The sequence below is a fragment of the Apteryx mantelli genome, chromosome Z, assembly GCF_036417845.1.
Source record: "Apteryx mantelli isolate bAptMan1 chromosome Z, bAptMan1.hap1, whole genome shotgun sequence".
Taxonomy (NCBI): Eukaryota; Metazoa; Chordata; class Aves; order Apterygiformes; family Apterygidae; genus Apteryx; species Apteryx mantelli.
In genome coordinates, this window is record NC_090020.1 from 73,060,288 (window position 1) to 73,072,747 (window position 12,460).

Below are 12,460 nucleotides of genomic sequence, written 5' to 3' on the forward strand. Positions count from 1 at the left end.
AAGAGAGTTACTTATTACACAGTTCTGAAAATATATGTTCAGGATTTTTCCCAGTTAAGCATACACTGGGATAAAGAACTCCTTAGCTAATCAGTTAACTTCTAGATTAATTTGTTAGTATTACTCAGCCATACACTTAAGGATAATTACTATATTACTTATAGAACTGACAAATTCCTTATTTCCTTCTGCTACTAACAAGCTAACAAACTCTGAACAATCTGCAAAAGCACAACAGAAATATTAATCATCTCTAGTTCAAGGATAAAGAAAAATATTTGTATAAAAACAAGGTAAGTTATAAAAAAGATATTCCCCCCCCCCAAAAAAAAGAAAAGAAACAGAGTTTTTTATGTTTTAGAGAGTCATCATCTGGAATATTTTCAAGGAAAACAGTTATAGTGAAATGAGCCACTGTGAGAGCCATATAGTCACTAACAATCACATAAGCGTACATGAACTAAAGCAACTTAACTAAAGAAGATTTCAGACTTAGTTCTCCAACTCGCAGGGCTAGGGTCTGGCTCACTCCAGTGCGTAAGCTGACCAGTTTCTGTTTATCTAATAGAAGAGCTGAAAGGAACAGCGCCTTTTTCTTGCATAGTCTTGCTCTCAGTTCAAACACTGTGTCCCCAAACAGTCATACAAAACACTCTGAGACTCCCTGGTGGTAACCCCTATATATGCAGTCTGAAGTTGTAATAAATTTACAAATAACCCAACTTAGAAGACATCACAGTCAAAATCCATTCTTAAGATTTAATTCAAAAAAATCTAAAGCAAATCTGAATTGTATGAATAAACTCCATGAAACAGACCATGTTCTAAAACATTTCTTTTATAACAATAATCCTAAGAGCCTTCATTTGGATTACGCTTCAGTTAGGCTACTACTACAGCCTTAATCACCTGAAAGGAAACTGTCAAGTGTGTAACATATCTATCCCCAGGTAAGAATTTGAGTTATAACAGGTTTATACTAAAATGCTTTTTAAATTTTTCTTTTTCTTTCTAAATATTTATTTATTCTTTTCCTTTGGTTTTACAAGTTACTTGCAAAGTTTGCTTTTTAACTTGTTTCTGCATCATGAAAACTCCTGGTTTCAACACACCAACCAGAAGATGAAGCTTTTTTCTTAAATTATTTTTAAGCTGTATGCAAGCAATAACCACTTAATTAAAGAGACAGACTGTGCAAATGCTACAGTATAAAATATACTCCACAACATTGCAAATAGCTCTAACTTGCAATTTACGAATGATTGTTTTCACCACAGATAGTATAAATATTAGAAACAAGATCAAAATATAAGGATGAGGGATTAACCACACATCAAAACCTCACAGGTGCTCCTCTTTGTCTGAGAGTGAAGCGAGTGAAGAGGACATTGCTATTCAGCGTACCCAGGTCCTCAAGTAACACAGCCCTCATGGAAGTTGCTGTAACAATTCATACAAGCTTCTTATCCAAGCTTGGATAAACTGAAAACTTTTAAACCTTCCTTGCAAGCATCTCTGAAACCAAGCATTGGCTCAGGCCACCAGCTTTAGAGCACACAGAAGCTCCCGACACAGAAATACTGAGCAAGCCAAAGGAGAGGTTTCAGTTTAAGAACTATTTCTGGATTTGGCAGCCTTGCTTTAGTATTCCATGTGATGTTCAACAGAGACTCAAGCCAACAAGACTATAAGATGTCCAACTTCTCTTCATGCCTACTACAGGCAACAGTGGTTTCACTGCCTTATATCAGTACACTCAGAATTGACCCACTATCGGAGCCCATTTTGGTGTTGAATGTTAGGCGCCCTCCTCCACACGCCAGTTGTGGCAGTTTCTTTTCCTATGTGAGAATTAATCTCAGTATCTAGAGATGCAGATGGCACCACATTCTCTATTGCAACTTCCAGAGCAGTCACTGCAATTCAAGTCATTCTAGCTTATATTGATGCTTAGCACAAATTTTAGGTCAGAACTAACACAAATCTATTGCAAAGTTTCCAGTTTCACTGCATATGAGAGAAACAACACATTGTCAGGATAAAAAAGGCTTTGAGATGAGCAGGTGTTTGATTCTGCAACACTGAAAAGCTTTTCATTTGTGCTTGTATGGATATATATCTTCTTGATGGATAAAAAAGCATGGAGAATACGTCGAGGAGAGTGCGTGCGTGCCAAATCACATTCTTGTCGAAAGACGTATTAGCCTTTGTCTCAACATTTTGCTCAAGAGAAAACCTTGCCAACAGTTAACCTATAGGCATGGAAACCACACCAACTCTAGATATAAACACACTGCAAAAGCATTATGAAAACTTGATAAGAATCCACACACTGCATTTCCAACAGCAGTATAGCATGATATTCTGCTGTAATTATTGAGACTGAAGAAATCCATAAAAATGTAAGAAATGTTTAGGTGAATCCAACCACGGATTCATCTAGCCTCTCTGAAATTACTATAAAGAAATTTTAGAGCAGCTGTTTTTCCACTTTTCAAAAATCATCACACAGTACCCACCACTTATTAAAAGCCACTCTTCCACTTGTGCATTCTTCAACATTACAAAAGCAATGGCAAAACCTACCACCAAAAAGAAGCCAGAAATTCACCCAGTACTAATATCAATAACCACTGCCATTAGTAATGAATGTACATTTTGAGGGGGTGCTATTCACTAACAAACCTTCACACAATGTAATTCATGAAAACAATGCTTGTATTTATCTCTTCAAATTAATATACTTAAGTTTTTCAAGCTCATGATACATTGGCAGAATCAGTCCCTACTCAGACTACCACTCCTTTAAAATATAGCTCCAGTCTTAAATTAATTACTGATTAAACATTTAAGACTTAATTGCTTATGGTATTATTAAAAAGAATTCCTCCACAGATGGAATACTGTCTTCAACATTCGAGTCCTGTGTTGCAAATTAAGCAATCCAAATTTTTACTTCTCACCTGATGCGCCCCAATCCTGGAAAAACCTGTCACCAGCATGAAACAAAATGAAATGGATTTAAAATATTTTTCCTTTTGTGTCAGCCTTTTAGTGTCCCTGAAAATGCAATTACACATCCATTTACAGCAGTGTTTATCTGGACTTTACTTACTTGACCAGACCATTTCAATTCACAGCAATTTAGGCATCAGAGATGTACAGGATGCATATTTGGTTGGATAGACATTTGTTTACATGGGACAAAATTAGACAATTGTGAAAATTTATAACATTGATTTATTTTTCACTATCTACAAACTATTCAAGCTTGTAAAGAAGTAGGAAAATAGTCCCTCTTTACATTTAAATGAGCAACAAACATTTTAAAACAACTATTCTAACACTTTATAAATATTTCTATTAAGGAAGTAAAACTTTTGTGGCTACAAGCTGAAAAAAGGATGAAGTCGGCTTTGTTTTCATGTGTTTTTAAGATTAAAATACTCCATAAAGCACAATGTAGTATTTAAGTTTTGTTCTTCTGGCACAGTCTTATCAGCAACTGTGAACTTTCCTATTAGAATCCTTTTTTTATATTTGCGTACAAATATATCTGGGTGTTAGATTGGTAAGACAATCACTTTGGAAAAAATGTCATTAAAAGCAATTAGAGTTTTCTGTTTACTATTGAAGAGACTACAGATAAAGGAAGGAGCAATTCACTCTTCCAACTCTGTGTTGTCAGTCTGGAGCAAAGGGGACTGTGCATTTGAAACATCAGTCCAAAACTCATTCTTGCTTTGCCACTGACAGCTGCAATAAGGTTAGCAATTAATGCAATTGCCACAATGACATTTTGCGATTTGATTCGCACCACAAAGATCAAGACTGAAGCCACAAACTCATTTCCAACAGTCTCTTTGACACTTGTCAAATAATATCAACCAATATTAATTATCACAGTTAACTTTAAAACTTGCAACTTCCAACTGAAATACCCTACCTTCCCAGTGAATCCATTTACATTCTAGTCTCTACATGAAAATCATTCTAATATAGAGATATACCAGGAGATAAAGTTAAATGGGGTATTAAGTTTTGTGCAAGAAATTTTGTAATTCAACATACTTAACCAACTCTTTCTCATGAAATGTCATCATCAAAAGGAAGTTTAAATTACAAAACTAAAAAAAATTCAGACAAAATATATTAATTATTTAGAAGCTAAACAAGTAAAATTTTGGTTTCCAGATCTCATCTAACATTGCCTTGAGCACTCAATCACATTTAAAAGGATGACTTTTAGAGCAAATTAGAGCACAATAATAAAATGCAAAAGCCAAACAAGCCTCTTAAAAAGCCCTGACAAAGACAGGCCCCGATACTCACCCATCATTGGAACATGTCAAAAATTCCTCCTTTACTTTAGGATGCCAACAGCCTGAATTGAGCATTGCTGTATGACCCTAAGAAAATAAACACAGAGATGCTAATCAAACTCTACTAAGAAAAGAGAAGTTTAAAGTACCTATTTTTAGGACCATATTTTATGAAATGAAATATTGTTATTAGCTATCAAAACATGCCTCTTGGTCAATCATTGCATGAGTAAACAGAGATCTTCAATTAACAGCCCTTTGAATAAATAAGAGCGAATAGAATCAAGTAACTTCAGGAATGGAAGATGTAAATCAAATCTGTTTGAAATATTGATAATGTTATAAAAATATATACAAAAACACTTAAAAAGATGAGAAAGGCTTCTCTTACTCAGTGCTTCTCCTTTGAGAATCTTAAAAGTTTTTATAAATATTACTCCAAATCCATAAAATGGAACCGTGGTAAAAGCTGAGGGGCCGAATCAAACCCTTCTGACCACAGGACTGACTGACTGAAATCAAAATGACTTGACAGATTTTATATATCTTAATTCCTTCCATCCTTGCTTATTTTCATTTTGGAATTATAGAAACCCAGATATTCTTCTCTCATTTATACTTTTCCTTTCAGAAGATGGCATGGCATCATACTGCCACACAGAAAACCACTTTTTTCCTCTAAGGAGAACTGTAATTCAGAGAAAGGATGAAATGATACATGTCAGCATGATGCCGTGTGAGCTGTTTTGAGCTACACAAAAATCCTTTATCAAGAATGATACAGTACAAACATTCAATGCTAAACTAAACTACATTAGCCTTCTTAGTGCAAACTGAGGAAACAGAATTCTAGAGCCAAGATGGATTTACCTTAAGGAAAGTTTTTCATAAAAAATTAAAAAGTTGTAAAAAAAAAAAATTAAAAAAGTTGTAAATTGAGTTGCCAGCCCTATTCCTTTAGGATGGAAATATCAGAAGGTAAAGATTTTATCCAAATGTAAGAGATTGCTATTATGACGACTTAGAAGATAAAATGCCTTTGTCCACTTGGCTTTACATCTTTGAAGTACAGGCATATGTTCATTAACTACATTCAAACAGAAATTTGGAAACTATACCTGCAACACCTGAATTATTTTATTTTGCTTTAAGCACAGATACAGGGAGACAAATACTGAAAGGTTAATGGGGCCATAATTTTTTTTTTATATTTATTTATTTATTTTTTTTTACCATTTTGACTGTTGGACCACAATACACTGAAATTCCAAAAGTTTACAAGAGAAAGAAAATCTGTATTATTTTTTAAATAAACAAGAACTAAAGCAGATGTTACCATTTGATGGTTTTATATACATATATTACTAGCCAAAAGAAATAGTGATCTGACAAGAACTTTTGCTTCAGGCAGAATAGTATTTAGACTAGTTATTTGGCAATATGCTTTACAAGCAATACATAAATCAACTTTATCAACCATTTGAACAGTAGATTTTATCACTACTTTTTAGGCTATTAAGCTATTTATAAAACTGACCTGATTTAAACCATAAATGTAAACACCATCCTTCTCTCATAGTTTCTGGAAATAAGATGGCAAAGTGATCAAAACCCAATGAACAGCTTTTAAATTTTTCAAAATTATGGGTCAAATTATGAGTTCTCTATTTGCATTTTTAACCACTAATAAAAAAGTGCTCACTGTTGCTTATTAGTCTTGTACACTCACAGCATGGAAGTAACAGTAAAAAACAGCCTCCCATCCCTGCCTCAATAGGGGCAAACCGCATCTGCAAGGGATGGACAACTCCTAAAGGTGAGGGTAAAACAAAGCAAGAGACTAGATCAGATCAACAGTTCCTAATTTTTGTTTTGGTTGGTTGGAGAGGGGTAAGGGTAAAGCTGGCAATTTTTACTATATACACCTTTAAAGAGATGAATTTTGTCATAGAATCACAGAAAAGTTAGTTGGAAAAGATCTCTGGAAGTCACCAAGTACAAACTCCTGCTCAAAGCAAGACAATAGCCAACACTAGATCCGGCCAGCCATGGCTTTGTCTAGTTGAGTCTTGAAAACCTCCCAAGGGTGGAGATCCCACACCCTCCCTGGGTAACCTGTTCCTGTGCTGCACTATCTTCCTATTGAAAATATTCTAGTAATGTCCAGTCTGAGGCTTTGAAGCCACAGCTTGTGGCTGCAACCTCTGCTTATACTGTCTGCCACTGTGAAAAAGTGTTTCGCTCCATCACCTTTTTAACTCTTCTCCAGTAGCTGTAGGCTATTATTAGATCCCCACCCACCTCTTCACCAGACTAAAAGTGCACAAATTGCTCAACTTCTCAGTACGCAGACTCTAGACGCTGGAATACCTTGGACGGCCTCTACCGGACCCTTTCCAGTTTCTCCACATCCACCCTGAAACAGACGGCCAAAACTAGACACCATATTCCAGACTTGACACAAGCAGCACTGAATAAAGGGAGATAATAACTGCCTTTGATCTGCTGACCACGTGCCTCCTGATGTAGCCTGGTTTACACTTTGTCTCACATGCAATGAAAGCACACTGTTAGTTCACATTCAAACCAGCATCCATTGCAACTTGAGGTCCTTTCTAAGCCAGTCAGTTCCCAGCATGTACCAATACACAGGGTTATTCCATCGGAGGGGCAGGGCTTTGCACTCTTCCTCATTGAACTTCTACAGCAAAACTACATTATATCGTTTGTCTTCCTGTATTCATTTCTTACTTTACCTTAGTGTTTGTCATATCCACAATGTACTGGTCTCCTTTTATGCATTCCATTACAGGGAAACCATCTCTGTCAAGAACTTTTGCCTGCGAGTTACCAGAGACGACAAGAATAACATCTCCTGTGCTGCTGTACTGTAAGGATTTGATTTGGTGACTGGGGGGGGGGGGGATAAAAGAGAGAAAAAGAGAGTATGTTTCAGTTAAATTCAGTTCCTGTAAGGCAGTATTAAAACAAAAATGTCAACAGTAAGAAAATGTACAGTAGAAATAGACCCATACACATTCCTATGCCATAAATAAGAAAAAAAAGTCGGATATTAATGGATTAAAACTTTTTATTAGTGAGTGTGTGTGTGTCTCACACCACTTCCTTCAACTAGAGCATATCAAGCAATAATATTTACAAAGTTAGCATCTAAAATGTCATTTCTGGCAAACATATTTAAGAATGCTCTTGTAATTTCAAGTGAAGAATGTGTCACAGATTCAGCTCTTCAGCACTGAAAATTCTTTTTTGTCTTCTCAAAAGCAACCTCTATATTTATAGTAATCTATAAGTTACTATAAAAAGATGTTGTAGTGCTAAATAAAACTCAATTGTACAACAGAAAATTAGTCATCTGTCAGCATTCTTCCATCTTTTTCTATGTTCAAGGCTACAGTTTCATCAAATGCATGAAGCTAAACGTACCATCAACTCCCAAAACAGGAAGTAGATAACAATTTGCCCAGTCTTTCTGTGTGTTAGATGATTGCTCATTTGCTGTAAGGGCTTTCTTATGTACACAACATATGTACATAAGACGACCCTTAGAGCAAATGAAATCCAAGTGAAGTGTGTTATAGATTCAGCTCTTCAGGGCTGAAAATTCTTCTTCATCTTCTCAAAAGCAGCATCTGCATTTATAGTAGCTTCCAAAATGTTTGCAGCCCTTCCCAACTTGTTAATATCTGCCAGTTGAATAAAGGTTCTCTCTATTTGATGATTCAAGTCATGAATGAAAATATTAGTGATTAGCACTGAAAACAGGACAGAGACTTGTAGGACTTCTATGTCTCTTTAGTCACACAATGAAATACCAGTAAGCATTCCCAAATAAGGCCTTTCGACCTGTAGGACTACTATCTTATACAAAGTCCATTTTCTCCTACTTTGCCAACATGAAAGGCACGTAAGATAGTATCAAGAACTTTAGAAAAGACAAAGTATAGCAAATTTTTAATTCTTTTGCACATCCACAAGAGCTATCATGAGATCAGATTGGATCAGCAGAGTTTGTTCTTAATAAATCTAAAAGATTAGACATTACAGGAAAAAAAAATTGGAAGGTCACCTGTTCAATTAAACAGAGAGTTTGTCATGCTCAGAAGAATGCTCTGTATGTGTTCATGAAAATTTCACCAGAAGTACTGACTTTTCAGTTCAGAAGAAGGATCAAGAAAAAGACCTCAATAATAACAAAAGGATCACAAAAACAAATACAAACTTTAATTCAATTGTCTGTATTAACATATGACTGTCAAAGAGCAAATTTTTGTGCTCAGTGTGGACTTTCTCAAGAAGTAGAGAAGTCAAAGGCTAGATTGTACTCCAGGTGAAGAAAACTGTTTCCTAGCTGTCACCCAGAAAGACAATAGAGCAATGAAACCTTTATGAGCTTTCTTGTGACCATTCTTTTCAAAGCCTTACATCTAAATGGGAAATTTCTTAAATATTTTTAACTGTCATTCTGTTTCCATGTCAAAAGCAAAATTCTTCAAATGTACAAAATCTACGTATTGTTTGTTTTGATAAAATCTGGAAACATTGCTACATAGTGCTAGCTACTGTCTGTGATTCACTATCACAATAACAACAGCAAAGCAGATAGAGTATTAAATAGCAACTTTCTTAAGAGAAAATAATACTACATTACGTCTACTGCTAAAATCAACGCAAAGCAAGCAACACAGGCCTTAAGAAATAATGGTTCAAATTACTTAAGTTTCTAGCATTAGTTTTATATTTTATCAACTAGAGATTAGCTTTAAATATCAAAAAAAGATTATTTATTTCTTCTTAAGGTTCGTAACATCTGAAGTGTCAACCCTGTGCGATCCCAGATAAAATGTAAAGAACATAACAAACTGTTCGATTTCTAAAAGAAGGCAAACTGTTGCCATGTAGGCCAGTGGCTTCCATATTGTAGTATAGTATTTTCAAAAGCATTTTCAGTTAAAAGATTAATGTTAAGGTCAATAAAAACTATTGTATACTAACTGTAGTCAATTGATCAGGAAAGTTTGGGACAGAAATCATGGAGTAATACCAAGATGACAAAAAGGATTAACTAGAAGTAGGGAGATAGCTGATGAATAAGAGATCCATTTTTAGTCTTAAGGAGAGCTTCAACATCTCTCAGCATTCTGCGTTACGTAAACAGCTCACTGTAGATGCTGTATCTGAAGCGGGTATCCCTTTGTCACCCTACCACACTACACCCCATGACAAGGGTGGCAGAGAAGACAAGGGAATGTATACACTCCACACCTACCAGACATATACTGTGTCATATTTTGACACATTAATAGAAAGTGAACAATAACATTACTTCATATTAATGTTTCAACTGCACAGCTAATTCACCCCCAATTAAGGATCAGCACGCTGTGCATCTGTCAGCTAGATACAGATTCCTATGGCATCAAACATAATGATGCACATTCAAATCCTAACAACTTTAAGGAAACTACTTTTTAACATAAAATTTTATATCAGTAAAATTAACACTCAGATGATCAACAAAACTTTGAACGTGCAACTTGTAACTTAATCATTTAACATTTTATGGTTTATGGGGTAGTGACTTTATGATTGACTCGGTAGTAGCTATTATCTGTTAAATCTCTCCTCAATCTGTGAATTACTGCACAGAACACATTAAACACTGTAATATATATTTTAAAAGTTCGGCATTGACCATAGTAATGTAAACTAAGCATAAGTTTCTCATTCAAACAATTTCTGGCAAAACTGATTGCATTATGATTCAAAAGCCAAAAATTGCTTCAAGCACCCTATTATGTAATGTGAACTGGCAGCCAAATTGGCTTAAGTTTTAGTAGAAAGGAGACTTTCGAATCTGGGAATTTCCAAACTAGATCAAAGGCAATGTCTGAAACAGCATCATCCTGCGCCTCAAGAGCAAAAATGGATACTTGCACAGGAGAGGGGAATGAAGGCCAACAGCATTAAGCTCAAAGGAAATATTGAAAAAGATAAAAAGAAACCTGCAAGAGACAGGGAACAGTATCTGAATTCCAGAATAATCTCTGCAGACAACCAAACTTAGACTAAAGAATCCATCGAATTCAACTTTAGAGCAACAAACAGATCATAGAAATTAAAAATCTTCAGCACAGTTCTATCTCCAAGCACTCTTTCCATTCCACATGATCCATACATAGTTCAAAATATTCCTGAGCCATATCCGAGTAGAATAAAATACTTAAGCTAGTTGTATTTCTCCCACTGCAATGCTGAAACTGTCGAAAGAAAATACCCAACATATCTCTGAAGTACAGATACATGTTTTGTTCTTTTAATTTTTGAGGTTTAACGAGCAAAAATAAGAGATTTAAAAACGGCACTAAAGATTATTTTTGCTTGATGCATGCCTCATGCATGAAGAAAATTAAGCCATTATAAACAGTCAAATAGCCTGCCATGGGAAAAAACAAACTTATTTCTGAGAGAATCCACAAGACGTAAAGGCTCAGACAATCTTCTAACAAAATTGTCTCCTAGACACTAAAATAAATAAATTAAAACTATAGAGTACAATGTTGTTAACATGGTACTGCTCATCATCTGACCAATACTGTCTCGTTGCTTTTTTGTAATTTCACATCAGTCTGCCTAAACACACTTTGTCTTCAGTTTATATTTATATGTAACTTTCTTCTAACAGGGAACAGCACCTGATTTTACAGCACCTAGCAAAATGGGAACATGAATTGAACAGTTACTCAAATCAGTCAGGTGAAAAAATTAGTCTAAGAGGGAAAAAAAAATATATATATATATATATATATATATATATATATATCTCTATCCACAACCTTTAGCTAAAGAAAAAAAAAAGGGTAACTGTGCAATACAGCTTTTAAAATGACATCCAGAAATTGGTTCCATAATCAGGGTATTTGTATGGCCCCAGAAGTTACTGCTTTTCAGATGTTTATTGGAGTATGACCAAGAGTGAGGTTCTGTGGAGGCAGTTCTTAAAGAAAACATTTTTGGTTCTTATTAATGTTAAAGCAAAAGTCTTGGGAAACTTGCAAAAAAAGTTCACTTTTAATAGCATTAATCCAGGACATTTAGGCTTAAAGCTGCCAAACCTGCAACATATATTACTTTCTGCCAGGACCTGAAGAACAGAGCTACATACAATGGCAAAATTTGGACACACATATAATTTTTCTACATGTAACACAAGTTTGCTTTAGGCTTGCCTTTGCCTTTAACACAAAGATCTGGTTTGAAGGTACTAGTTTTATTGTCTTTTTTTCTTTTTTTAACATTCCAAATCCAAGGAGAAATTAACAGGGTAATTTGATATTATGCTACGAAATGGATCCTGGACAATATGGAATTTTTCTCAGGGATTTTATCTTTAAAGTGAAATTATATTTATGGCTCCAGAGATGGATTTCCGCTAAAGTCTAAAGGTTCCAAACCAGAATTCCTCAGAATTCTTTGAAAGTAAGGTCTGTGAATGCTAGCAGTCCCCAGAATAAAAAAATATATACATGGGCACAGGTTATATAATATTCCTCATAGTGTTCACCACATGCTTCAATGTTAGTATGACAGAACCTTTTCTTGAGATTGTCTCTTTTTAAACAGGCAGAGCTACAGTTCTCTTTACATTTACAAAATGATACAGAAGAGGTATTTAACTGATATATTTTAAAAAAGCAAAAAATTAGGACATGAGAATTGCAATATAAGTGAAATACCTTTAAACAGTTATTTTTAGTATTATTTTAGATTTATGTATTTCATTTAGATTTCAACATACTCAAACCAAAAGAATGAACATTTCACCAAAAAGTATCGTGGAAAAACTCATGCCGTTAAATGAAGTGTCTGAGATAACAAGAGCTTTGAACTCACAATATTTACCATCATTTTTGTGCCAAAAGGAAGTTACAAATATGTCTGCAGGCTGTTTTCCTTGAAATGGGACATTAACATATGCTGTACTTGCTGTCTTTATACTAATAGTACATTTAGGTCTTATACTATTATTACTAAGTAGTATGAGAGATGCTCCAGTCCCTTAATAATCATCTTAGCACTTTGCTGGATTCACACTAGTAGGTCTGTATCTCTCTTAC

At 34.9% G+C, this 12,460-nt stretch overlaps 1 protein-coding gene across 3 annotated transcripts in view; it reads right to left on the minus strand.

Moving 5' to 3' along the window:
- The window catches only part of WDR70 (WD repeat domain 70), a 147,251-nt gene that overhangs the window by 87,099 nt on the left and 47,692 nt on the right, over positions 1-12,460 (minus strand). For all 3 annotated transcript variants that reach the window (XM_067315830.1, XM_067315829.1, XM_067315828.1), the window contains 2 exons: positions 7,079-7,232; positions 4,333-4,409 (listed from right to left, as the gene is read on the minus strand). In XM_067315830.1, coding sequence (XP_067171931.1) covers positions 4,333-4,409; positions 7,079-7,232 — 231 coding nt within the window. The remainder of the gene's footprint in view (positions 1-4,332; positions 4,410-7,078; positions 7,233-12,460) is intronic.